The sequence below is a fragment of the Heptranchias perlo genome, unplaced genomic scaffold (assembly GCF_035084215.1).
Source record: "Heptranchias perlo isolate sHepPer1 unplaced genomic scaffold, sHepPer1.hap1 HAP1_SCAFFOLD_217, whole genome shotgun sequence".
NCBI classification, from domain to species: Eukaryota; Metazoa; Chordata; class Chondrichthyes; order Hexanchiformes; family Hexanchidae; genus Heptranchias; species Heptranchias perlo.
The window spans coordinates 410,424-437,446 of NW_027139231.1; the positions used below are offsets into that span (position 1 = coordinate 410,424).

General features: G+C 43.8%; 2 protein-coding genes across 2 annotated transcripts in view; one reads left to right on the forward strand and one right to left on the reverse strand.

Moving 5' to 3' along the window:
• LOC137310104 (WASH complex subunit 4-like) overlaps nt 1–3,689 on the forward strand; it is an 83,312-nt gene extending 79,623 nt beyond the window's left edge. Inside the window, exons 30-32 of the mRNA XM_067978061.1 lie at nt 62–258; nt 1,772–1,871; nt 2,454–3,689. Coding sequence (XP_067834162.1) covers nt 62–258; nt 1,772–1,871; nt 2,454–2,521 — 365 coding nt within the window. The 3' untranslated portion in view covers nt 2,522–3,689. The remainder of the gene's footprint in view (nt 1–61; nt 259–1,771; nt 1,872–2,453) is intronic.
• Nucleotides 3,690–8,256: 4,567 nt separating this feature from the next.
• LOC137310106 (DCC-interacting protein 13-beta-like) overlaps nt 8,257–27,023 on the reverse strand; it is a 91,025-nt gene continuing 72,258 nt past the window's right edge. The window contains exons 15-21 of the mRNA XM_067978065.1: nt 25,598–25,750; nt 25,455–25,507; nt 15,614–15,788; nt 12,378–12,414; nt 11,960–12,106; nt 11,585–11,632; nt 8,257–8,694 (exon numbers count right to left, since the gene is read on the reverse strand). Of these exons, the coding sequence (XP_067834166.1) occupies nt 8,572–8,694; nt 11,585–11,632; nt 11,960–12,106; nt 12,378–12,414; nt 15,614–15,788; nt 25,455–25,507; nt 25,598–25,750 (736 nt within the window). The 3' untranslated portion in view covers nt 8,257–8,571. The remainder of the gene's footprint in view (nt 8,695–11,584; nt 11,633–11,959; nt 12,107–12,377; nt 12,415–15,613; nt 15,789–25,454; nt 25,508–25,597; nt 25,751–27,023) is intronic.

Here is a 27,023-nt window from a genome sequence, read left to right on the forward strand (position 1 = left end):
GTGTTTAAGGCTTAATTTGTTTATACATTGCTGATCTGTGTGAGTTCTTCAATTATTGCAGGTGTTGCCTACATTCTTAAACTGTTGGATCAGTACCAGGAATTTGACTCGTTGCACTGGTTTCAGTCAGTGAGAGAGAAATATATGAAAGAAAAGAATGCAGTTCTCAAACAGCAACATGTTCAGTCAACTAATCAAGATGAAAAACTCATGCAAACGATGAATCTAACCCAGAAAAGGTTGGACATCTATTTGCAGGTACAGTACTGATTTCTGTTCAAGTAGGTAGTCTGATGCTCTGTGCTCTGTCACGTCACTCGGAGTACTGCAGCAGCAACTCTGAGTCTGCTCTAAAAATGGAAGTCCAGCTTGATTTGAGGTAATCCAAACACAGGATAAAAGCTGTATGTTTGTGGCTGGTATTCAAATGGGAATTTTATAATTAAGATATTGATGTCAAATGAAATCATACACCTGGAACGTTTGGTCAGAAAACACAACCAAAATGCTTTGTTGATTGGGATCACATCTGCTTGCTGGCCATATAGTTTGGGAACAATCAGTGCAGGCAGCCACAAGCATGTTTATTTAATATCCGTTAACTCTGAATCTAACATCATGAATCATGCATTTTCTAATGTATTACTTTTCAAACATTGAGCAGATTGTACAATTAGAATTAGTTCAAAGGGAAAAATAAAAAGATAAGATAAATGTTAAATGACAGCGGTAAAAAAGACCTTTGCTACTTTTGTAGACGGCATTTTTAGAAATTAATTAAGCTGTTAAATAGGAAGAACTTGTATTTATTACAGCTCATGTCCTGAGGACATCCCAAAATTGATTACTTTTTGAAGTGTTCCATTTATCGGACGTTGTGCACAGAAGGCTCAGAAATAGTGATTGGATCAGTAAACAGTCGGTCTGTTTGTGGTGATGTTAGTTGGGGGATAAATATTGGTCCTCACACCGGGGAGAACTCCGGATTGAATTCCATTTGCCACTTTTCTGCCCACCTGACCAATCCATTGATATCTTCCTGCAGTCTACAGCTTTCCTCCTCACTATCAACCATACGGCCAATTTTTGTATCATCTGCAAACTTCTTGATCAAGCCCCCCACAAAAAGCAAAGGACCGAGTACAGAGCCTTGCGGAACCCCAGTGGATCAGCCTTCTAGTCGCAAAAACACCCGTCAACCATTACCCTTTGCTTCCTGCCACTGAGCCAATTTTGGATCCAATTTGCCACATTCCCTTGGATCCCATGGGCTTTTACTTTTTTGACCAGTCTGCCATGTGGGACCTTGTCAAAGGCCTTGCTAAAATCCATGTAGATTACATCAAATGCACTGCCCTCATCGACCCTCCTTGTTACCGCCTCAAAAAATAATGATCTGGTAAATGCAGTCACAGGGATTTGGAATTAAGGTGACTATCTACTGACCGAATTTGATCAGCCTCTCAGTTTCTGCTGCAGGTCAAATCGAATGGGAACAATCAGTTTGCTTGTATCTTATAACACTTCTCGAAAACACAGGCTCCAAAAAAAGCATAATATTTATGATCCAATTAATGCAAGAGGCTCCATCAATCTGTGTGTGAGGAAAGTCAACTGCACTTTAGGAAGAATTTTATTAAGAGTTCGATAAAGTTGGACAGAAACCTGTTCATGGATCCAACTTGCTGTGTAGCTCTTGTCCAACCAATGTAAAGTGAGGCTGCCCTGACTAGTTTATTGATTGTATATTGATTGTATTCTTTGTGTTCAGGAGTTTGAGCTGCTGTATTTCTCACTGAGCAGTGCCAGGATTTTCTTCAGGGGAGATCAGACGGCAGCAGAGGAAAGTCAGGAGAGAAAGGAGAGGGAAGGCAAGTGTTCAATGTTCAATTTGTGTTTCCTCTTTCTGGATAATGACCCATCAAAGACCAGCTGTATATTGGGCTGGGTTATATGACTGATGCAGCAGTGTGGGAGTCGTATCAGTGCAGTGCAATACTGTAGGTCAACACTGGGGCATTGCATTATTACAGCAGGAATATTGTCTTTTAACAGTTTAAAAGAAAACATCTCAGTTGCTAATGTTGGGGGTGAGGGGAGAGGGAGTTCTATTGTAGGAGAAAAGTGTTTTTGCAACTTAGAGCTAGAAGGTAAAAACTGGCTGAAAATGGAACAACTATTTTCTAGTATCTCATTGTCTTGCACTGCTTGCCTCAGGTTGCAACTATTACTAACACATGAGGGGGGCAGACTTGGGCACAGTTAAAGAAATCTCATAATTTTCAGGCTGCAGTGTGTACAAAGGACACATACTAATTATTTTCTAGTTCTGTATAGTGTGGGGTAAATTAATGACTATTGTGCCGTGAAATTCATTTTAATGTCCAATATTTGGTTGAAGTGATTTGATTTTTTTCTAATCCTAACAACTTGTAACATTTTCCTCTCTCCAGATGAATCAGCCAAATCGAGCAACGATGACTCGTTAAACAGTTCGGTGTCCGACTCTAGTATGAAATAGTGCCACATTCAAAGAAAACTTATTACCATGTATTTCTTTCTCTCTGCACCTTCCCTTATTGTCTCTCGCACTGTTTACTTTTTGACTGCTTTTGTAACTAATTTATATTTTCATGTGGCTTGGTTTTTGTGCTTGAAACTTTGACTGGACTATTGTACATTTTGCAGTCCCAGAGCTTGAATCTCCTGACTAGAGTCCTGGCCGCAGTTTCTGGTGCCTGGTTTCTATAGGGTGGGTGAGAGAAGCTGGCAGATCCCGTGTTATGTTCACAAAATCCGCCAGCCATCGTAGATCATTTTCCTCTTTGGCAAGCAGTAATGGTGGACAGGTCTACCTAATCCGTTCAGTGCTGATGAGCTTTGTCTCGTTAAACAAAACACCATGGTCAAAATTTAACTGAATGGAATTGTACTCGAGCAGTGAAATAAATGATCACTCGTTTACAGTGGGATATCAAAGCCCTAATTTTTATTGCTTTGACTAGGAGTATGCCAGTCCATCACCGGCATCTCCACATCATTGCAGAACAAAGGCAGCTAATGCTCCAAGTTATAACAGGCTGATTATAACTGAACTTCTCTCCTTTTAGGCAGGAGTGGGGTCTACAGGCTGAGTATAAAGCTGTCAGTATTCAAAGCTTTAATCCTTTTTGGCTTTTATATTAATTTCTGGTTCTAGATTGTGCTGCTTCAGTCTTGATCTCCAGCATCTAATCAGTTTGCTTCAAGCTGTCTCTCACTCATGCTGCAACAGCTCCCCCACTTGAATACAGAAGTGCATGGACCTAATTCTACAAAACTATATAAAAATGTGCAAATTTACATATATTTGAAATGTCTAAAACCTGCTAAAAGGAATTCTCATTTGAATAAATCAGTTTATTTAAGAACAGAAGTGTTTGATAAAGTGTCAGACTCTTTCTAAGTTGCACTTAAGTATTTGAATTAAACCTGTTGTATGCAGCTTTTTAATTGCAAGCCACCTGGTATAAAATGTAACTGATATATTTGCCAGTTTATATGCACTAATAATTTGTAATACTCAGGAATATTGGACCAAACAAAATAGTTTGTTCAGTTTCAAAATAATTAAAGAACATCATAATGTGAAACTCTAATTTTTTAATCCTGTGAATCTTTCAGCACATAAAACTTTTCTGTTTACCTTTTACTATTTATTAAATGTACTTTATGAACCTGGTATAAAGGGAAGTGGTATCTTCAAGGTATGTACGTGTCTGTGTATATACACTCACCTCAGATTTTGATATTTAAAAGCACCCTTGTATCATTCATGGGCAAATGTGCTCCTGCCAGTTCTGTCTTTGAAATGTTTTTGTTCAACTATTCTAGTGTAATGATAATAACAAGTCATTCTGGTCTGTTCATCTTTATCTCATTAAATCACTAACCAGGTTAAAAAAAGTTATAGATTGCATTAATACATTTACAGAATGCTGATAATGTTTACAAGTGACACAGTTTCATTGCAAGAAAGTGTTTAATGTTTACAATATTATCCATAAGCAGCAAAATAACCAGAAAATGTCAACTACTTTCCCTCATCTTATAAAATGGTTTGTTTGCATCAGCAGCTTTCAGGCTCATATCAAACTACCAAGCAGATTTATAAAAATAAAACACAGCTTTATTTGGTAACCCTTCATACTGGTGCAATCACTTGTAAATAGAACACATTGCCTGACTCTACATCCGATTACTGCACCTCCCAGGTTAACTGTCCAAGCAAGACCCAAATCCCAGTTACAATCTTTAATTCTGTTGATGTGGAGATGCCGGTGATGGACTGGGGTTGACAATTGTAAACAATTTTACAACACCAAGTTATAGTCCAACAATTTTATTTTTAATCCCACAAGCTTTCGGGGGCTTTCCCCTTCCTCAGGCGGTTCTCCACACCGCCTGAGGAAGGGGAAAGCCCCCGAAAGCTTGTGGGATTAAAAATAAAATTGTTGGACTATAACTTGGTGTTGTAAAATTGTTTTAATTCTGTTCACAGCTGTGGGTCAAAGCCTCTGTGGTGTCTCCTGATTTATATTGTGGGGGGAAAAGAGATTCCATTCTACAATCCAGGGACAAGTTACTTTGATGGGGACTTGCTAAGTTTTCAGGTGGTGTAACTCGGGCGGTGTGATGAACAGAGTAACAAATAGTCAAAGGTATTGTTACCTTCCCAGGATCGGGGAGGGGGAAGAGTGAAATCTCATCTGATCAACAGGTCAGAGGAGAACAGGAGCGAGGTGGATCGGGGGACTTTACAAACTTTAATTGGAAGAGTGGTAAGTTTTCCACTCACTAGTGTAATAGATACATGCAGTAGAACATCAAAAGTAGGTGGTAATGCTCATTAAATCTTTATATAATCTTGTGAGCAGGATTGATAGGGGAACAGGCTGTTACTATAGCACTAGCAGTTTAATGTATGTGTACGCATTTGTGTATATGTATATTATGCCTTTCATGACCTCAGGAGGTGCCAAAGTGCTTTACAGTCACTGTTGTAATGTAGGAAATGCAGCAGCCAATTTGTGCACAGCAAGATCCCACAAACAGCAATGTGATAAATAACCAGATGATTTGCTTTTAGTGATGTTGGTTGAGGGATAAATATTGGTTAAGAGAACTCACCAATGGTCCTAATATCTTATGTGACTCTGTGTCAGATTGTTTGATAATCGCTCCTGTGAAGCACCTTAGGATGTTTTACTATGTTAAAGGTGCTATATAAGTACAAGTAATAATGCAAGTCAGCTCACAGTCTGACTGTCACCTTCCTCTGTGCCATTCCCTTACTCTCGATTACACTGCCTGCTTCCCTCCACAAACTGGGACTCTTATGTCCACCTGAGGGGTTTAACAGAACATCTGAAAGACGGCACCTCTGACAGTGCAGCACTCCCTCAGTACTGTACTTAAGTGTCAGCCTAGATTTTGTGTTCAAGTCTCTGGAGTGGGATTTGAGCCCATGACCTTCTGACTCAGATCCAGATTATTTACTTGCAAAGTTTCTTCCCTGAAACTAATTATCAAGAGTGTTCTTGGCTTTATTGGTTGTAATTAGTCTCCTGTGGGAGACTGAATCAGTGGACAGATGTCCTGTCCCAGTTTGTGGAGGGAAGCAGGCAGTGTAATCGAGAGTAAGGGAATGGCACAGAGGAAGGTGACAGTCAGACTGTGAGCTGACTTGCATTATTACTTGTACTTATATAGCACCTTTAACATAGTAAAACATCCTAAGGTGCTTCACAGGAGCGATTATCAAACAATCTGACACAGAGTCACATAAGATATTAGGACCATTGAAAGAAGTAGGTTTTAAGGAGGATAGAGGGAGGGAATTCCAGAGCTTCGGGTCTAGGCAACTGAAGGCACGGCCGCCAATTGTGGTGTGAAGAAAACTGAGATGTGCAAGAGGCCAGAATTGGAGGAGCAGAGAGGTGTCCCAGTTGTAAGGCTGGAGAGCCATGGAGGGATTTGGAAACAAGGATGAGAATTTTAAAATAGATACTGGAGATAAATATTCAAAAAGCTAATGGCACTAAAAAATAGACAAGTCACCAAATCCAGATGGGATGCATCTCTGGATAGCAGGTGATTGGGAAGGAAGCACAGTGGAATTGTGAATTGCCCCAAAGGACTGTTCAAGAAAAGAATAGGCCAGTTAATCTTCAGTTGCAGATAAACTTCCAGAGCCCATAAGGGATGAAATTAGAGTAGATGGACAGGCAGCATGGATTTCAAGAGGACAGCTTATGCTCACTACACTTACTCCTCAAAAAGCTGTTAAAGACAAAGGACGTGCAGTGGATATCTGCATTCGTGGATTTTCAGGTGATTAATAAGGTGTCGCATAAGGGACTTGTTACAAAAAGTAAGATGTGGTATTGGGATGTATCTGGGATTGGTGGTGTGCAGCTCGCAGAAAGCCCCAGGGATCTGGGTTCAGTCCTCTTATTGCAGGAGTTGGGACAGTACTCAATTACAGATGGCTGCTGTCCTTCATAACAATTTGCTGTAATCTTAAGCAGGCTTAGTCTTTCACCAACCTCTTATTCCCATTTCTATAAATGGTTGATTTGTAGGCAAAAGATCATTAAAGTTTGCTTTTATTATATAAGGCTGTAGACCAGTGAGTGAAAAGAGCAGATGCAGTGCAGAAAATGTGAAGGAATACATTTTAGGGAAAAGAGGGTTAAGATAGCTTCTAGTGAATTGGTGAGAGGCAGGATAGAGACTGAGGAGAACAAAGCGGGAAATTGGAGGAACTTTGAGTTATTTGAACATGGAATACTTTCCCACAAACAACCACTGAGGCAGAGACTAACATTTAACATGGAATTCAATTGGTATTTGAAAAGATATAGAAGGAAATAGGGTTAGACAGCTCTGGGGCGATCGTACAGAATTCAGCCTGTCATTTCTGAGATTCTATGAACCCTGTCACTTCCATGACCATCTGATTTGGATTAGTTTCCTTCCATCTTGTGCTAGTTGAACATAACTAGGATGTGTTAATGCTAACCAGCAAGTTGTGCTCCAGTCAAGTTAAGAATTGTAATAACTTCCCCTAGTCCTGAAACAAGGCATAAAAGTAGCAAACTGGTATTTGGGATAGGCCCATGCCGACAGGAGCAGGTGGGCTAAGCTGCACAGAGACCTAGGGTCAGGTTCAAGTGCTGTACCAGCGTGGAGTGATTTTGCAGGAGTTGGGACAGTACACAATTACAGGTGGCTGCTGTCCTTCATAACAATTTGCTGTAACTTTTATGCAGGCTTAGTCTTTCACCAACCATAACACAAAAAGGACCTAATAATAGATGATTGAACCCTTCTGCACAGTTGCAAGGGAACCAGAGTCTGGTTAGTGATGGGGCAACTGGGCTTCACATCTAACAGCCTAGAGGTTTTCTATGGTTGACTGGATAGTGATTAAGGAAAGATTGATTAAAGGCAGAGTTATCTGCAGACTGCTATTCTGTGCAGTCTTTCCTCTCAAGGCCCTTGGTGGAGCAGTCCTTACACCTCATTTTATTTACCCTTAGGCATCGATATGAACATTGAGGAATGTAGGATAACAGAGATTATTGATGCTGTGTCCAACAAGGGTAAAAAAACACGAGCCCACGAGCAAGTTTTCGGCAGAATCATGTCTATGCTTTTCCTTTTTTCCCCCCCCATCATTTTGCTAACTGCAAACAGTGGTGAGAGGGGGATGTGACCATTCCAGGGTCTCATTTACTGTAATGGGAAGAAATGATGCAGATGTGAGAACTTTCTACTGTGATGACTTATGATGCATTAACATTCAGGAACACGTTTAACAAATGTAGTGCATGTGGTAATCCAGTAATGGTGTTCGACTTGTGAACGTTAATACTACAGGGGCTGTATTCCAGCTTTGTTCTGAACATGCTTTTCCCCACCGCCATGTACAATTAGAATTTGATGCCAGTAAGGTGCACATTTGCTACTAGTATAGTAATACTTAAAGTTAACAACACTGTTAATATAACTACTACACCAACAGCCCTGACTTTATTTGCCAGTTTGTAACCTTTGCAGTACATCTACTTATTTTCCTACATTACAACAGTGACTACACTCAAGTACTTCATTGGCTGTAAAGCACTTTGAGACGACCTGAGGTTGTGAAAGGCGCTGTAGAAAATCAAGTCTTTCTTTGTCAATAAAGGAAGAACAGCAGGATTCCTCAAAGTTTTTTAAAAGTTTAGGCACTTTAATCTGTTTAGTGAAAGTCAGTTTAATAATTAAGTTATTAATAAGTCAGTTCCAGATTGATTGCCTTTTTGCTTTTGAGTTTGATTGCTGGTGTAAACCAACCCTGAATTATACATTGAACACTGGGATTCACCATCCCTCTGCTGAAAGTACAGCCTTCATCCTTCATACAATTCACCGATAGCTTCATTCGTTTAAAATTCAAGAGAAAAATACATTTTACACAATGAAAAGATTGAACTGGAAATCAAAGAAATGGTTAAAGATTACAAACATTTTTTGCAGCAGATCCTAGGCTTCTGATTCTAAACCCTCTTCAGCCTCCTCTTTGTCTGTCGGTTGACTGAGTAAAAGGAACTTTCCGTCAGAACTGAGTGTTGTCGACTTCATGAGCATAGCTAACGCATCCGGGTCCTGAAACATAATTATTCTGGTATTAAAAAATGAAATTCACTTTTTGGTTCTAACTAGTCAAACTATAGCTTTGCAGCTGTAGTGCGTAGTGTGGTTCGTCCATTTAGCGCACGGCCCTAGTCTGCGTAGTGTGGTTCGTCCATTTAGCGCATGGCCCTAGTCTGCGTAGTGTGGTTCGTCCATTTAGCGCACGGCCCTAGTCTGCGTAGTGTGGTTCGTCCATTTAGCGCACGGCCCTAGTCTGCGTAGTGTGGTTCGTCCATTTAGCGCACGGCCCTAGTCTGCGTAGTGTGGTTCGTCCATTTAGCGCACGGCCCTAGTCTGCGTAGTGTGGTTCGTCCATTTAGCGCACGGCCCTAGTCTGCGTAGTGTGGTTCGTCCATTTAGCGCACGGCCCTAGTCTGCGTAGTGTGGTTCGTCCATTTAGCGCACGGCCCTAGTCTGCGTAGTGTGGTTCGTCCATTTAGCGCACGGCCCTAGTCTGCGTAGTGTGGTTCGTCCATTTAGCGCACGGCCCTAGTCTGCGTAGTGTGGTTCGTCCATTTAGCGCACGGCCCTAGTCTGCGTAGTGTGGTTCGTCCATTTAGCGCACGGCCCTAGTCTGCGTAGTGTGGTTCGTCCATTTAGCGCACGGCCCTAGTCTGCGTAGTGTGGTTCGTCCATTTAGCGCACGGCCCTAGTCTGTTCTGATCGATGATTCAAGCTGCATTGACAGTTCAGCTTCGGGAAAAATTTCTCCGGCTAGTCTGTACACAAGCACAAGGTGGGTTACCAGCTTACATCAAACTGAACTCCACCAGCTGGCAGGTGTTTGTTTCAATGACAACTTGCATTTATACAGCACCTTTAATGCAGTAAAACGCTTCACAGGAGTGTAATCAGACAAAAATTGACACCGAGCCAAAGGACATTAGGACAGGTGACAAAGCTTGGTCAAAGAGGTAGGTTTAAGATGCGTCTTAAAGGAGGAGGGAGGTTTAAGGAAGGAATTCCAGAGCTTAGGGCCCAGGCAGCTGAAGGAATGGCCACCACTGGTGGACTGAAGTAGGCAATGTATAAGAGGACAGAATTGGAGGAGCGCAGAGATCGGAGAGGGTGGGGCTGGGGGAGGAGCGCAGAGATCTGAGGGTGATGGGGCTGGGGGAGGAGTGCAGAGATCTGAGGGTGGTGGGGCTGGGGGAGGAGCGCAGAGATCTGAGGGTGGTGGGGCTGGGGGAGGAGCGCAGAGATCTGAGGGTGGTGGGGCTGGGGGAGGAGCGCAGAGATCTGAGAGGGTGGTGGGGCTGGGGGAGGAGTGCAGAGATCTGAGGGTGGTGGGGCTGGGGGAGGAGCGCAGAGATCTGAGAGGGTGGGGCTGGGGGAGGAGCGCAGAGATCTGAGAGGGTGGGGCTGGGGGAGGAGCGCAGAGATCTGAGAGGGTGGGGCTGGGGGAGGAGCGCAGAGATCTGAGAGGGTGGGGCTGGGAGGGGAGCGCAGAGATCTGAGGGTGGTGGGGCTGGGGGAGGAGCGCAGAGATCTGAGAGGGTGGGGCTGGGGGAGGAGCGCAGAGATCTGAGAGGGTGGGGCTGGGGGAGGAGCGCAGAGATCTGAGAGGGTGGGGCTGGGGGAGGAGCGCAGAGATCTGAGAGGGTGGGGCTGGGGGAGGAGCGCAGAGATCTGAGAGGGTGGGGCTGGGGGAGGAGCGCAGAGATCTGAGAGGGTGGGGCTGGGGGAGGAGTGCAGAGATAGGGAGGGGCGGGGCCATGGAGGGATTTGAACATGAGGATGAGAATTTTAAAATCTAGGTGTTCCCAGACCAGGAGCCAATGTAGGTCAGTGAGCACAGAGGTAATGGGTGAACAGGACGAGTTAGGGTACAGGCAGCAGATATTTGTTGAGCTGAAGTTTACGGAGGGTGGAAGATGGGAGTCCAGCCAGGAGAGCATTGGAATAGTCGTGTCCAGAGGTAACAAAGGCACGGATGAGGGTTTCAGCAGCAGATGAGCTGAGGCAGGGGCGGAGATGGGCGATGTTACAGGGGTGGAAGTAGGCGGTCTTAGTGACGGAGCAGGTATGTGGTCGGAAGCTCATCTCAGGGTCAAATAGGACGCCGAGGTTATGAACGATCTGGTTCAGCTTCAGACAGTGGCCAGGAGTTTGTGGCGGGGACCGAAGACAATGGTTTCCCAATATTTAGTGGGAGGAAATTTCTGCTCATCCAGTGCTGGATGTTGGACAAGCAATGTGACAAATCAGAGACAGTAGAAGGGTCGAGGGAGATGGTGGTGAGGTAGAGCTGGGTGTCGTCAGCGTACATGTGGAACCTGACTTTGTGTTTTCGGATGATGTCGCCGAGGAGCAGCATGTAGATGAGAAATAGGAGGGAGCCATGGATAGATCGTTGGGGGTCTCCAGGGGTAATGGTGCGGGAGCGGGAAGAGAAACCATTGCAGGAGATTCTCTGGCTACGACTAGAGAGATAAGAGTTTCAGTCATTATCTTAAAATTGACATGTAGCTGAACAGGAACCTCAGGCAGCAGCTGACACCTTGAAGCTGGAGCAGATTCTACTAAATTGAAGTATGGTTAGGGTTGGGAATTGTGTGTAAGATGTAGTTAATAAATATAACCAAAGACTCATTACCATTTGTGTGCTATCTGAAGCACGTGTACAGCTTCTTACATCCAGATATTTGTCTCCGATGCTCAGGTAACATTTCAATCATCGAGGAAAGGTTAGGATTCAAAAACTGAACGGGATGTGGGCTGCAACCTTCGCCTAAACGGGAGTGTTCCGACAGTAGTGAGTGTAAAACCGTTCTTTTAAGGTCTGCCTACTCCCAAATTGTAGATCTAAACAGTGCCCTGTAACATACACTCCTTCACTTACTAAAATCAGTTTAACACTCACCTTTTCCGCCTGAGTAATTTTCCTTCCAAGATTTATAACGGAACATATCTGGAAAACAAGAGACACGTGACAGCATACTGTTCATAAAGATGAGCAAACACACACAAACCTGCTGTTTATGATGGAAATAATTAACAGTTAGGGCAGCGTCATCGTGTCTGCCCTCCCTCCTCCTCCCACTCCACCCCCAGTTGACGCAGTGTCATCGAGTCTGTCCCCTATCCCAGTAAAAACTGGTTACAGAGCAAAGACCAGGTTTATCTCAATGGTGAATGTGGGGAGAGGAGAAAGAATCAATGGAGGTTCAGACATTGTAATGCAGGCGACAGGTTCTGAGCTTCTATACATAGTGAAATTGTACAGAGACTGATCTACCTTTTCTCCATCATCATTCGTTTCAAAAATGCAGCAGGTGAGTAACGCTTTGCTTTCTGTGTGGGAGTCGGGATCACGAACCACAAACCCAATTAACCTCTGGTTATCTTGATGAGTAGCATGCAGTGTCACGTCACTAAGGGCAAACTGGAAAATAGATGCAATTTTACACATCACCTTCTCTACAGGATTGTAACTTTATATTCCAACCCAGATTACAATTGTTGTTTCTTGCTTACATTGAAAAGGGGAAAAAATTCTTTATTTGCAAAGTGGATCATGAAGTTCCATGTACAAACAATGAGTCAAATGCCATTTGAATTAGAGATGAGGTCAGGACCATTCAATAATATTTGAAGACACAGTAGAGAGTAAACTTGCCCAGAAGGTAGAATAGTAACAGAATATTGTTACTCACACTTATTTTTGTAACTTGCGTTTGTGGATCAACGAACCTGCAATCAAATATAATTATTTATCTACCATCAGTAATCTCTAGTTGACAGCTAGTTACATTAATTACCTATTGCTTTTTATTCTGAATATTACAAAAGAATGGCTTACAGATTAATTAAATGCTCAAATCATGCTACATGTTCACAACTCAAACTATACTTGCTGTAAAATTAGTAATTCAATCCTACTTAAAATAGCAGATTTTAGTTATTCCTATGCATACATCCTTTCTAAAAGGTTAAATTTGAAGAAAAATAACAAGTCATTTTAAAATGTTCAATTTGTATTAAAAATCTAGCACATAGTGCTTAATTCCTGTCCACAAATTCCTTCCAGTTACACTGTACGTAAATATTTCTTATGTTCTTATTTTGGACTCTAGGGGAATTGAGGGATATGGGGATCAGGCGGGAAAGTGGATTTGAGGTTGAAGATCAGCCATGATCTGACTGAGTGGCGGAGCAGGCTCGAGGGGCCGAATGGCCTACTCCTGCTCCTATTTCTTATGGTCTTAAAGATTTCAACAAGTAGTTTGTTGATGAACCAATCAAATCTCTCTTTCCTCAGAAATGGAATGAAATAAAAATTTTAAAATTACATATTTCACAACAGGATTAAATTAATCCACTGGATTATTTTTTGTATCTTTTAATATCTTCATTAACGCTTTAATTTGAAGGTCTGGTCTCTCCCAAAAGCATAGGCTTAGACGTGATATTTTTGCCTCGATTTGTGACTATCAACTGAAGGCAGCTTCTACAATCTGAGCTGGTGCAGTGTGTAGAATTTAAATACTACTAATGCATCTTAGGAAACTAGCCAAATGATAGAGAGCTTCACCTTCAGTCTCTAACTACATATATTTGGTTGTATTGCAAAAGATTTATTCAGGTAAAATTTATATATTTTTAAAAACTATACATAAGGAAAAAACATTGAGACTACTGGTTACATACCTGTTGTAACTATAAATTCTCTACCAACTTCAGAAAGCTGACAGATCCAGAGTTTAGGAGGCATGGTTAGTAAGTTTGCAGATGACACCAAGATTGGTGGCATTGTGGACAGTGAAGAAGGTTATCTAGGATTGCAACGGGATCTTGATCAATTGGGCCAGTGGGCCGATGAATGGCAGATGGAGTTTAATTTAGATAAATGTGAGGTGATGCATTTTGGTAGATCGAATCGGGCCAGGACCTACTCCGTTAATGGTAGGGCGTTGGGGAGAGTTATAGAACAAAGAGATCTAGGAGTACAGGTTCATAGCTCCTTGAAAGTGGAGTCACAGGTGGATAGGGTGGTGAAGAAGGCATTCGGCATGCTTGGTTTCATTGGTCAGAACATTGAATGCAGGAGTTGGGATGTCTTGTTGAAGTTGTACAGGGCATTGGTGAGGCCACACTTGGAGTACTATGTACAGTTCTGGTCACCCTATTATAGAAAGGATATTATTAAACTAGAAAGAGTGCAGAAAAGATTTACTAGGATGCTACCGGGACTTGATGGTTTGACTTACAGGGAGAGGTTAGACAGACTGGGACTTTTTTCCCTGGAGAGTAGGAGGTTAAGGGGTGATCTTATAGAAGTCTATAAAATAATGAGGGGCATAGATGAGGTCGATAGTCAAAATCTTTTCCCAAAGGTAGGGGAGTCTATAACGAGGGGGCATAGATTTAAGGTGAGAGGGGAGAGATACAAAAGGGTCCAGAGGGGCAATTTTTTCACTCAAAGGGTGGAGAGTGTCTGGAACGAGCTGCCAGAGGCAGTAGTAGAGGCGGGTACAATTTTGTCTGTTAAAAAGCAATTTGGACAGTTACATGGGGAAGATGGGTATAGAGGGATATGGGCCAAGTGCAGGCAATTGGGACTAGCTTAGTGGTATAAACTGGGCGACATGGACATGTTGGGCCGAAGGGCCTGTTTCCATGTTGTAACTTCTATGATTCTATCTCAATTTGAGGGATTTTTAAAAGTTGAATTTTGAAAGCGAACAGGCAGTCTCTAATTATCATGAGTATTGTTGAAAAAAACCATTTTAGATTACTGAACATAAGGCATACCCAATCTTTTCTCATGCTACTTTGATGTACAAATGAGACAAGGACCAATCACAAAACAAATTTAACGTTTGCAGAGATATCTTAGATACACTGTCAGGTCTATGCCCATGTCCTGCTGTGCCCCTCCCCTCAGCGCTGACAGACAGCAGGAAGCCACTAATTAGCCAGACTCCATTATTATTGTCAGCCGGAGCTCAGTGGGTCACACTCCTACCTCTGAGTCAGGAGGTTGTGGGTTCAGGTCTCACGCCAGAGATTCGAGCCCATAATCCAGGCTGGTACTTCAGTGCAGTACCAAGGGAGTGTTGCACTGTCAGAGGTGCCGTCTTTCGGATGAAATGTTAAACCTCTCAGGTGGATGCAAATGCCCTCTCAGGTGGATGCAAAAGATCCCATGGCACTATTTTGAAGAGCAGGGGAATTCTCCACCGTGTCCTCGTCAATATTTATCCCTCAACTAGCATTACAAAAACAGATTATCAGGTCATTATCACATTGCTGTTTGTGGGATCTTGCTGTGCACAAATTGGCTGCCGTGTTTCTTACAACAGTGACGACACTTCAAAAGTATTTCATTGGCTGTATAGTGAGGTCGTCCTATATAAATGCAAGTCTTTCTTTCTGCTAGTGAGCCAGACCCCACAGCAGCCCCCTCCCGAGATAAACCCCACCGACCCCTCCCACCCCCCAAAAGTATCACAGCTACTTGAACTAACCAGTTAATAACCTCAGTGATCCCAATCTCCAGCTGCTCATTTCTCCCAATTTGTTCAATGTTTGAGCGATACGTAAAGTGCATAGTAAAGTACTATGTACATACAGGACTACGGATCGAGTGCTGGAAAGTGGGATTGAGCTGGATAGTTCTTTTTCGGCCAGCACGCACACGATGGGCTGAATGGCCTCCTTCTGTGCTATAACTTTCTATGATTCTATAACCCAAATTCTACAAATGAAAGCACATTGTGTTTTATTATTACTGCTTTTATCTTTAAAAGCAAATCTCAAGCTACAGTGTTTTATTAATCTTTGCACATATTGTATTTAAAGTCTGATGAAACTTCAGTTCCATATTTTCTGGATTGAGAGGAAAGTGAAGAGAGTAAATAAAATCTTTATGCCCAAGCCTTCTATTTACCTCAGGTTCCTGGAGCTGACAACCATCTGAAACTCCGTCATACGGAAAACATTATGGATCGCCCGTGCGGCCAAAACCTGTCTCATTGTCTCATAGATTAACTCATCATTTTGGTCAGTTCTTGCTTCTATGGAGCCTAAAAACCTGACTGTAAACACTTGGTGCAGAAGCAAATCTGTGAAAAGAGTAAATGTGAAATACATTAGAATGTTGCTGCTATAAAGCTTAATAAAAATTAAATTCCGTTCAATCTGTACATCGTCACAGAGAGAGAAACTAAAATCAGTGGCTTCAAAGCTATATCTGTAATACAAAATTGGGCTAAGGGACAGAAAGCAGAGAGTAGTGGTGAACGGATGTTTTTCAGACTGGATGTTTTTGAGAAGTATACAGTGGTGTTCCCCAAGGGTCAGTATTAGGACCACTGCTCTTTTTGATATACATTAATAATCTGGACTTGGGTATAGAGGGTATAATTTCAAAGTTTACAGATGACACAAAACTCAGAAATGTAGTAAACAATGTGGAGGATAGTGACAGACTGGTGAAATGGTAGATATGTCACAGAGAAGTGTGAAGTGATACATTTTGGTAGGAAGAATGAGGAGAGGTAATATAAACTAAATGGAACAATTTTAAAGGGGGTTCAGGAACAGAGAGACCTGGGGATCATTCATAAATCTTTGAAGGTGGCAGGACAAGTTGAGAACGCTGTTAAAAAAGCATATGGGATCCTGGGCTTTATGAACAGAGGCGTAGAGTACAAAAGCAAGGAAGTTATGCTAAACCTTTATAAAACACAGCTTAGGCCTCAGCTGGAGTATCGTGTTCAATTCTGGGCACTGCACTTTAGGAAGGATGTCAAGGCCTTGGAGAGGGTGCAGAGGAGATTTACTAGAATGGTGCCAGGGATGAGGGACTTCAGTTATGTGGAGACCCCGGAGAAGCTGGGATTGTTCTCCTTGGAACAGAAAAGATTAAGGGGAGATTTGATAGAGGTGTTCAAAATCATGAACGGTTTTGCTAGAATAAATAAAGGAGAAACTGTTTCCAGTGGCAGGAGGGTCGGTAACCAGAGGACACAGATTTAAGGTGATTGGCAAAAGAGCCAGAGCTGACGTAAGGAAACATTCTTTTACACAGCGAGTTATGATCTGGAATGCGCTGCCTGAAAGGGCGGTGGAAACAGATTCAATAATAACTTTCAAAAGGGAATTGGATAAATATTCGAAGGGAAAAAAATTACAGGGCTATGGGGAAAGAGCAGGGGAATGGGACTAATTGGATAGCTCTTTCAAAGAGCAGCACAGGCACGATGGGCTGAATGGCCTCCTTCTGTGCTGAACCGACTATGATGCCATGATAAATTATGATATAATACACTGCAAATTTTAGCAATAATACGTTACCCTCATGAATGTAGACCCCTCGAACACCTCCCTTCACTGATCTATCCTCCGTTGTCCAAGAAGAGTCAATCTGATCTCAGGACAGTGTCAATGCCATTTTTTGGTTAGCTGCCAGGAAACTAATAGAGCAGACCGCCAGAGACTCTCCGTCTGATTCTAACCTTCTCCCTCCCAGGAAGGCCTCTCAGTGTACCCTTGGGTGCTATATCGAAGTGCGCTAGTTACAGGTTTGAGGCCATTCTTGGATATTCTCTCAGGTATACCAGTGCAAGTTACTCCCGTAAGTGGTGCAGGCATCTTACGTTCAGGAATGTCCCCTTACTGCCCAATATCTAATTATGGAACAGTGTTACCCAGGGGTGTAACAATCAGATCGCCTTTGTGACCTGAGCTGGATATTGTGTCTTTTGTGCCTGATCTCACGTCCACTTCTCCGGTCTTTCAATAGAGAGACTGAGAAACACTTTAGTGAGACAAAGCCGACGGGAATCATTAAGCTGTTTTATTATACGGACAGCAAGTGTACAAACTGACTAACAGTTTAACCAAACCCACTTCCTTCACTCAATCACAGTCTCTCCCTGATGAACTGAGAACAATTAATAATAACCACGCCCGTCCCTTTCATGGGCAGGCTGACTTATGTTTGGCAAGATGTTTCCTTCTAGACAACTTCTAATTGGAAATACTGCCCCCTCCTGCATGCCCAGGCTCCAGGCCCACTGTTTAATACCTGACTCACTGCTCAAGTGTCTCCTTTTCCCTTTCTGTGATCTCAGCAAACGTAAGAAAAGGAACTGATTTTGAAAAAATTAGCAGACCCCCAAGGTGGGTAAGTCGCCGGGCTGCAGCCCAGTGTTTTCTTCACTACCAAACATCTCCGTAAACCCCTCTCCCCTGCCTCCTCCACCCTCGCCTCCAGTAAGTGCAAGGAGCTCAGGGGCTTCTTTGCCACTAAGATTGAGACCATCCATTCAGCTGCCTCTGCCGCTTCCCTCTCTTCCCCTAGCCCACCGAGCCAAACTTCCCCCTGCCCTAGTTCTGAACAGTTTCTCTAGTTTCTCTCCTATCTCGCCTCATGCCCTCCCCTTGTCCATCAGATCCACCTCCTGCTCCCTCGACCCTATTCCCACTAAACTGCTGCCCACCCAACTTCCCTTCCTGGCCCCCATGTTAGCTGATATTGTTAACTGTTCCTTCTCCTCAGGTACTGCCCCTCCCCCTCAAATCTGCTGTCATCACCCTGCTTCCTCAAAAAACCCACCCTTGACCACTCTATTTATAAACTACTGCCCATCTCCAATGTCTCTGAACGTATTGTCGATTCCCAAATCCGTGCCCATGTTTCCTGCAACTCCATGTTTGAATCCCTCCAATCAGGTTTCCGCCCCTACCGCAGTACTGAAACGGCCCTTATCAAAGTCACAAATGACATCCTCCGTGACTGTGGTAAACTATTCCCCCCCCCCTCATCCTTCTCCACCTGTCTGCAGCCTTTGACATGTTTGACCACACCATCCTCCTCCAATGCCTCTCCTCCATTGTCCAGCTGGGTGGGACTGACCTCGCCTGGTTCCATTCTCATCTGTCCAGTCGTAGTCAGAGAATCTCCTACAATGGTTTCTCTTCCCACTCCTACACCGTTACCTCTGGACTCCCCCAAGGATCTATCCTTGGCCCCCTTCTGTTTCTCATCTACATGCTGCCCCTCAGCGACATCATCCGAAAACATGACGCCAGGTTCCACATGTACGCTGACGATACCCAGCTCTACCTCACCACCACCTCCCTCGACCCCTCCACTGTCTCTGATTTGTCACACTGCTTGTCTAACATCCAGACTTGGATGAGCAAAAATTTCCTCTCACGAAATATTGGGAAGCCCGAAGCCATTGTCTTTGGTCCCCGCCACAAACTCCATTCCCTCACCCTGGCCACTGTCTGAGGGATGGACCAGACCGTTCGCAATCGTGGCGTCCTATTTAACCCTGAAATGAGCCTCCGAACACATATCCGCTCCATCACCAAGACCCCCGACTTCCACCTCCGTAACATCACCCATCTCCGCCCCTGCCTCAGCTCATCTGCTGCTGAAACCCTCATCCATGCCTTTGTTACCGCTAGACTTGGTTATTCCAATGCTCTCCTGACCGGCCTCCCATCCATAAACTTCAGCTCAATCAAAACTCTGCTGCCCGTATCCTAACTCGCACCAAGTCCTGTTCACCCATCACCTCTGTGCTCACTGACATCAGCTCCCAGTCTGGCAACTCTTCGATTTTAAAATTCTCATCCTTGTGTTCAAATCCCTCCATGGCCTCGCCCCTCCCTATCTCTGTAACCTCCACCAGCCCTACAACCCTCCGAGATCTCTGCACTCCTCCAATTGTGGCATCTTGTCCATCCCCCACTCCCTTTGCCCCACCATTGGCGGCCGTGCCTTCAGCTGCCTCGGCCCTAAGCTCTGGAATTCCCTCCCTAAACCTCTCTCTCCTCCTTTAAGGCCTTCCTTAAAACCTATCTCCTTGACCAAACTTTTAGTCACCTTTCCTAATGTCTCCTCCTTTGGCACAGTGTCAATTTTTGTCTGATTACGCTCTTGGGAAAACTTCCTAAGGCACTTCACAAGTAAAAGGAGCTTATATAAATGTAAACTGTTGTTGTAGCATAGTCAAAGAAGTCGAGGAGATAGCAGAGACTCTGGCCACAATTTTTCAATCCTTCTTAAATATGCAAATTGCGCTGTTGGACTGGAGAGTAGCCAATGTAATACCTTTGTTCAAGAACGAAGAGAAGGGGAAAAACAGGTAACTAGACTATTAGCCTAATGTCAGTTCTGGGCACATTCTTTGAATGTGTGGGTGAAATGAGTGAGCATTTCTAAGTTCATGAGTTAATCAAGGACGGGTAGCATGGGTCTGTAATGTAAATCATGCTTGACAAATTGAAGAGTTTTTTGACCAGGTGATGGGTTGGGTAAATAAAGAGGATGCAGTAGGTGTCTATGGATTCTCAGGTGTTCGATAAAAGGCTGGTTAGTGATATTTAAGTGAATGGTAGCGGAGGGAATGTATCAGCACGGATAGAGAGCTGGGTGACAGGAAACAAAGAGTTGGGGTAATTGGGTGTTGGAGTGGAGAAGGGTTGAAAGTGATGTAACCCAGGGTCAGGGCTGAGCCTACCTTTTGGTATTGATAGATATTTGGACTTGGGCATAGAGAGTACACTTAGAATTTGCTGATGACACAAGAATTGGAGGTTTGATGAAGAGTGAGGACTGTAAAAGACTTCAGGAAGATATAGATAGGTTGGCAGACAGGTGGCAAATACAACTTGATGTGTAGATGTGTGAGGGAATACATTTTGGGAGGGAAAAAAACAAGGAATGGGAGCATACATTCAATGGAAAGGCACTGAAGGATGTGGATGATGAGAGACACCCAGGGTTCAAATATATCATCTGCTGAAAGTGCGAATGTAGGTCGTGTAAGAGTGGCTGCAGAACATTCTGGAGGGGGGAGGGTGAACAGCCAGAGGTCGTGGTCCATATCGGTACCAACGACATAGGTAGAAAGAGGGATGAGGTCCTTCAGGCAGATTTTAAGGAGTTAGGAAAGAAATTAAGAAGCAGGACCTCAAAGGTAGTAATCTCCGGATTACTCCCGGTGCTACGCGCTAGTTAGTGTAGAAATAGGAGGACAGAGCAGATGAATGCGTGGCTGGAGAGATGGTGCAGGAGGGAGGACTTTAGATTCCTGGGGCATTGGGACCAGTTCTGGGGGGTGGTACAGGCTGGTTGCACCTCAACGGAGCCGGGACCAGTGTCCTCGCGGGGAGGTTCACTGGTGCTGTGGGGGGGGGGGGGGGGGGTTAAACTAATTTGGCGGGGGATGGGCACCAGGATGTAGCATTCGAAGGGGGAAACAAGGTGCACAAAGGATTGGGAGAGACAGATAGCACTAGAGTAAGAAATAGTACAGTATTAGGTGGGGTCAGACAGAGAGATTACTAGAAAGTCTAGGACTGGTTTGCGGTGCATGTGTATAAACACACAAAGTGTGGTAAACAAGGTTGGTGAGCTGCAGGCGCAAATAGCCACATGGGAATATGATAACGGAGACCTGGTTCAAAAAAGGGCAGGATATTCCTGGATATAAGGTGTTCCGGAAAGGTAGGGAAGGAAAGAAAGGAGGGGGGAGGGGGGTGGCAGTATTGATTAAGGAGAATATTGCAGTGCTGGAGAGAGAGGATGTCCTGGTGGGGTCAAGGACAGAATCTATTTGGTTAGAGTTAGGGAACATTAGAGGTGCCATTACACTACTGGGTGTATTCTATAGGCCACCAACTAGTGGGAAGGATATAGAGGAGCAAATTTGCAGGGAAATTACAGAAAGGTGTAAAAGCCATAGAGTAGTGATAATGGGGGACTTCAACTATCCTAATATAGACGGGGATAACAATAATAATAAGGGGCACAGAGGGAGAGGAATTTTTGAACTGTGTTCAGGATAACTTTCTTGACCAGTACGTTTCCAGCCCAGTGATGAAGGAGGCATTGCTGGACTTGGTTTTAGGGAATGAGATGGGCCAAGTGGAGCAAGTGTCAGTGGGGGAGCATTTAGGGAGCAGCGATCATAGTATCATAAGGTTTAGAATAGCTATGGAAAAGGACACGGACCACTCTAAAGTAAAAACTCAATTGGAGGAGGGTCAATTTCAATGGGATGAGAACAGATCTGGCCCGGGTAAATTGGAATCAAAGATTGGCAGGCAAAACTGTAATTGAACAGTGGGTGGCATTTAAGGATGAGATGGTTCAGGTACAGTCTAGACACATTCCCATGAGGCAGAAAGGTAGGGCAACTAAAGCCAGAGCTCCCTGGATGACAAAAGAGATAGAGAGTAAGATGAAACGAAAAAATGGGGTACACGACAGATGTCAGGTTGATAACTGGTGGCCAGCATAAAAGGGAATCCAAAAGTCTTCTACAGGCATGTAAACAGTGAACGGGTAGTAAGAGGAGGGGTGGGGCCGATTAGGGACCATAAAGGAGATCTACTCATGAAGGCAGAGGGGACGGCCGAGTTATTAAATTTGTATCTGTCTTTACCAAGGAAGATGATGTTGCCAGAATCTCAGTAAAGGAAGATATAGTTGAGATACTGGATGGGCTAAAAATTGATGAAGAAGAGGTACTAGGAAGGCTAGCTGTGCTTAAAGTAGTTAAGTCACCCGGTCCGGATGGGTTGCATCCTAGGTTTCTGAGGGAAGTAAGTGCATTCCAGATCATAACCACAGCTGTGAAAAAAAGTTTTTCCTCATGTCACCTTTGGTTCTTTTGCCAATCACCTTAAATCTATGTCCTCAGGTTCTTGACCCTTCCGCCAATGGGAACAGTTTCTCTCTATCTACTCCATCTAGACCCTTCATGATTTTGAACACTTCTATTAAATCTCCTCGCAACCGTCTCTGCTCTAAGGGGAACAATCCCAGCTTCTCCAGTCTATCCACGTAACTAAAGTCCCTCATCCCTGGAATCATTCTAGTAAATCTCTTCTACACCCTCTCTAAGGCCATCACATCCTTCCTAAAGTGCGGTGCCCAGAACTGGACACAACACTCCAGTTGTGGCCGAACCAGTGTTTTATAAAGGTTCATCATAACCTCCTTGCTTTTGTACTCTATGTCTTTATTTATAAAGCCCAGGATCCTGTATGCTTTTTTAACCGCTTTCTCAACCTGCCCTGCCACCTTCAACAATTTGTCTACATATACCCCCAGGTCTCTCTGTTCCTGTACCCCTTTTAGAGTTGTCCAAGTGACTGTTAATTTTGTCCAGGATTATTGTTTCTAAAAGTTTCCCCACTACAGAGGTTAAACTGACTGGCCTGTAGTTGCTGAGTTTATATTGCCTCTCCTCTTTCTTCCTACCGAAATGTATCACTTCGCACTTTTCTGAATTAAATTTCATCTGCCATGTGTCCGCCCATTCCACCAGCCTGTCTATATCCTCTTGAAGTCTATCACTATCCACCTCACTGTTCACTACACTTCCAAGTTTTGTGTCATCTGCAAATTTTGAAATTGTGCCCTGTACACCCAAGTCCAAGTCAAAGTCATTAATATATATCAAAAAAAGCAGTGGTCCCAGCACCGACCCCTGGGGAACACCACTAGACACCTCCCTCCAGTCCAAAAAACAACCGTTCACCACTACTCTCTGTTTCCTGTCACCAAGCCAATTTTGTATCCATGCTGCCACTGCCCCTTTTATTCCATGGGCTTCAATTTTGCTGACAAGCCTATTATGTGGCACTTTATCAAACGCCTTTTGAAAGTCCATATACACCACATCAACCGCATTGCCCTCATCGATCCTCTCTGTTACATCAAAAAACTCAATCAAGTTGGTTAAATACGATTTGCCTTTAACAAATCCGTGCTGGCTTTCCTTCATTAATCCACACTTGTCCAAGTGACTGTTAATTTTGTCCAGGATTATTGTTTCTAAAAGTTTCCCCACTACAGAGGTTAAACTGACTGGCCTGTAGTTGCTGAGTTTATCCTTACACCCTTTTTTGAACAAGGGTGTAACATTTGCAATTCTCCAGTCCTCTTGCACCATAAGGATGTTTGGAAGATTATGGCCAGTACCTCTACAATTTCCATCCGTACTTCCCTCAGCAACCTAGGATGCATCCCATCCGGACCGGGTGACTTATCTACTTTAAGTACAGCCACAGCCTTTCAAGTACCTCTTCTTTATCAATTTTTAGTCCAATTTAAAATTGTCATTAAGAATGAAGAAAGAGGTGAGAAGTTTCTACAGTGTTATTGCAGGATGGATTGCTTTGCTACAGGGAGTGTTTGAGGCAAAGACCATTGCATCATTTAAGGGAAAATTGGATAAATATTTGAAGCAGTGGCTATGGGGCGAGCATGGGGCATGGGGATTGGATTTGGATTGCTCCAGCAGAGACACGATGGGCTAAATGGCCTCCTCCTGGCCGTGGGTTAACGTTATGAAAGGAACGGATGGAGTAAATACGGACAGGATGTTGAAAATGTGTAGTTGAAGTAAGACCAGAGGGTGAGCTGCAAAATACGTAGGCAGAGTCAGGAACGTGAGAGGGCAGGATAGGTAGTTCTTTTCAGGTTACAGGTAGATGGGTAACTTCGGATATATGACCGCCCGGTTAAAAGGGATGCAAGTTCCTGAGAGAAGGGGTCACTGGGCCATGTCAGGGTTAGTTAAAGGGACACTGGGCCATGTCAGGGTTAGTTAAAGGGACACTGGGCCATGTCAGGGTTAGTTAAAGGGACACTGGGCCATGTCAGGGTTAGTTAAAGGGACACTGGGCCATGTCAGGGTTAGTTAAAGGGACACTGGGCCATGTCAGGGTTAGTTAAAGGGACACTGGGCCATGTCAGGGTTAGTTAAAGGGACACTGGGCCATGTCAGGGTTAGTTAAAGGGACACTGGGCCATGTCAGGGTTAGTTAAAGGGACACTGGGCCATGTCAGGGTTAGTTAAAGGGACACTGGGCCATGTCAGGGTTAGTTAAAGGGACACTGGGCCATGTCAGGGTTAGTTAAAGGGACACTGGGCCATGTCAGGGTTAGTTAAAGGGACACTGGGCCATGTCAGGGTTAGTTAAAGGGACACTGGGCCATGTCAGGGTTAGTTAAAGGGACACTGGGCCATGTCAGGGTTAGTTAAAGGGACACTGGGCCATGTCAGGGTTAGTTAAAGGGACACTGGGCCATACCAGGGTTAGTTAAAGGGACACTGGGCCATACCAGGGTTAGTTAAAGGGACACTGGGCCATATCAGGGTTAGTTAAAGGGACACTGGGCCATGTCAGGGTTAGTTAAGTTTGTCTAGTGATGTGCTACTAGGTTTGCCCTGTAATTTGCTAAATTGTACTAGGGAAGAATTTCCTAGAGCTTTTTCCCCCAATATTGGCCAGAGTTGTTTGTTTTTTTTAAGTCTCGCACAGGTCTTAGCAGTTGGGGGGAGGAGAGTGTTTGAGACTGTGCTGCCGGTGAAAGGGGGGAGTACTGACAGGCCTAATTTTCTCACCTTTCTTTTGTATACTTTAAGGAGGAATGCAATGTTGAAGAAAGGTTGCTTACTTTTTTCTTAATTTGTTCATCCTCAATTTATAATAAAGTTATGCCCACGTGTACAGGAAATTGAGGTGTACAGAGCTGGTATTTAATGTCAAACATTAAGCACCAAATTATGCATCCTTCTGAGTAAAAGAGCAATGTTTGAGAAGAGCTTGGAGCTTTACAGAAACCTGTTTGATGTGCAGTGGCATGCTCTAAACTCACTAGTATTCAATGTTTAACTTTCACCTTTAGTAGAATTATTTTGTGATAAAAACAAACTATTATAAGCAACTGTTTCTTCTAAAAGATTTCTTACCCTCTGAAGTAGCAGCTTTGTCATGTTCCGATTCTCCAAATGGGTTTGTGCGTCTGAAAGATATTTAACCAATTGAAGTACACAGGTATATTTTCTGAGACTCAGATTTTTTTTCCCGTTTTTCAAATGTTGAATCCACATACCTGCTGACAGACCTGTCCTGATCAAAGTCTTCACTTGCTGTACACAAGTCAAACTGAATTGGGGTTCCAGGGATTATGAGTGGGTCTGCTGATTCTGGGGCATCGGTCACACTCTTCTCACTGCTTGCAGCTTCTATACGCACACTCTCAGCTCTGTAATGCACAGAAAACAACACTTCACTTGGTACAGATCCAAATCCCAGCAATCTTTCTCACCCTTGAAACTATGGAGAAGTATCAGCATCCTCAGGAATGCTTAGAGGTGGCAGACGGAATGTGATCAGGGTTACTGTGGGCAGGGACAGAATCTCCTGATCATTCAGCAGGGGCACAGGCTATAACATCTCTCTGATTCTTTAAGCACAAATGAAAAGTGACAATTTGGAGCAACAAAATCATATTCACACAAAATGCTACAGTGTGGGTCAGTCAATAACTCATTATTATTTTACACCCGGTGTTCAGTGTGTCTGTTGACTGGGTTCAGCTCACAGGGGGAGAGATCAGCAAAAGCTGCATCAAAATGAACTTGCCCAAGTAGCCCAATAATGAACTTGCCCAAGTAGCCCAATAGGGTACATCAGACACAGGTGGTGGGGGAATGACCTGCCTCACTCAAGGGGGACTTTTAAATGGGCAATTTTGTCCAGTAAGAACTGCAGATATATGGGTTAATTGCATCATTTCGCACCCCCAGTGGGGAGCCGTGTTTGAAGGGAGCATGTATCAGAGACAGGACTACAACACCACAGTCTCAATTCTCCAACCCACACTCCCTATAAACACACAATTCTGGAATTAGCCCAATAAAACTTTGATCTGAATGCGCTCCCTGAAAGGGCGGTGGAAGTAGATTAATAGTAACTTTCAAAAGGGAATTGGATAAATACTTGAAGGGAAAAAAATTACAGGGCTATGGGGAAAGAGCAGGGGAGTGGGACTAATTGGATAGCTCTTTCAAAGAGCCAGCATAGGCACGATGGGCCGAACGGCTGCCTTCTACGTTGTATCATTCTCTGATTCTAAAATTCTGTGAATATAAGAATATACTTAATTTAAATGAGTACAACTTGACTTTTCATGACTGTACGCCAAACTTAAATGTGTTATAGAGAATTGTCACAATTGCCTTTAGAAATTCTCCTGTGGTGACTTTCCTCCAGTAGCAGATTTAGTAAGTTGGACCGAGTCCAGGACAGTGTAAACCATACGTGGTCTCCTTCCATACTTTATGTCCGCTGTTTGTAATGAAATATGCAGAAGCGCAGCTGAACGCGGTGATGATGCACGCTCGGTGGGCTCGCAGGCCTTTCTGGCCTACGGAGGAGATTCTTACGGCAGTCGGGGGCGTGAGGATCACAGGATGGTAATGTGAAAGGGGTCGAGAATGCTTAATGGGTTCAAGGCAGGGCCTGGTGGGGATACC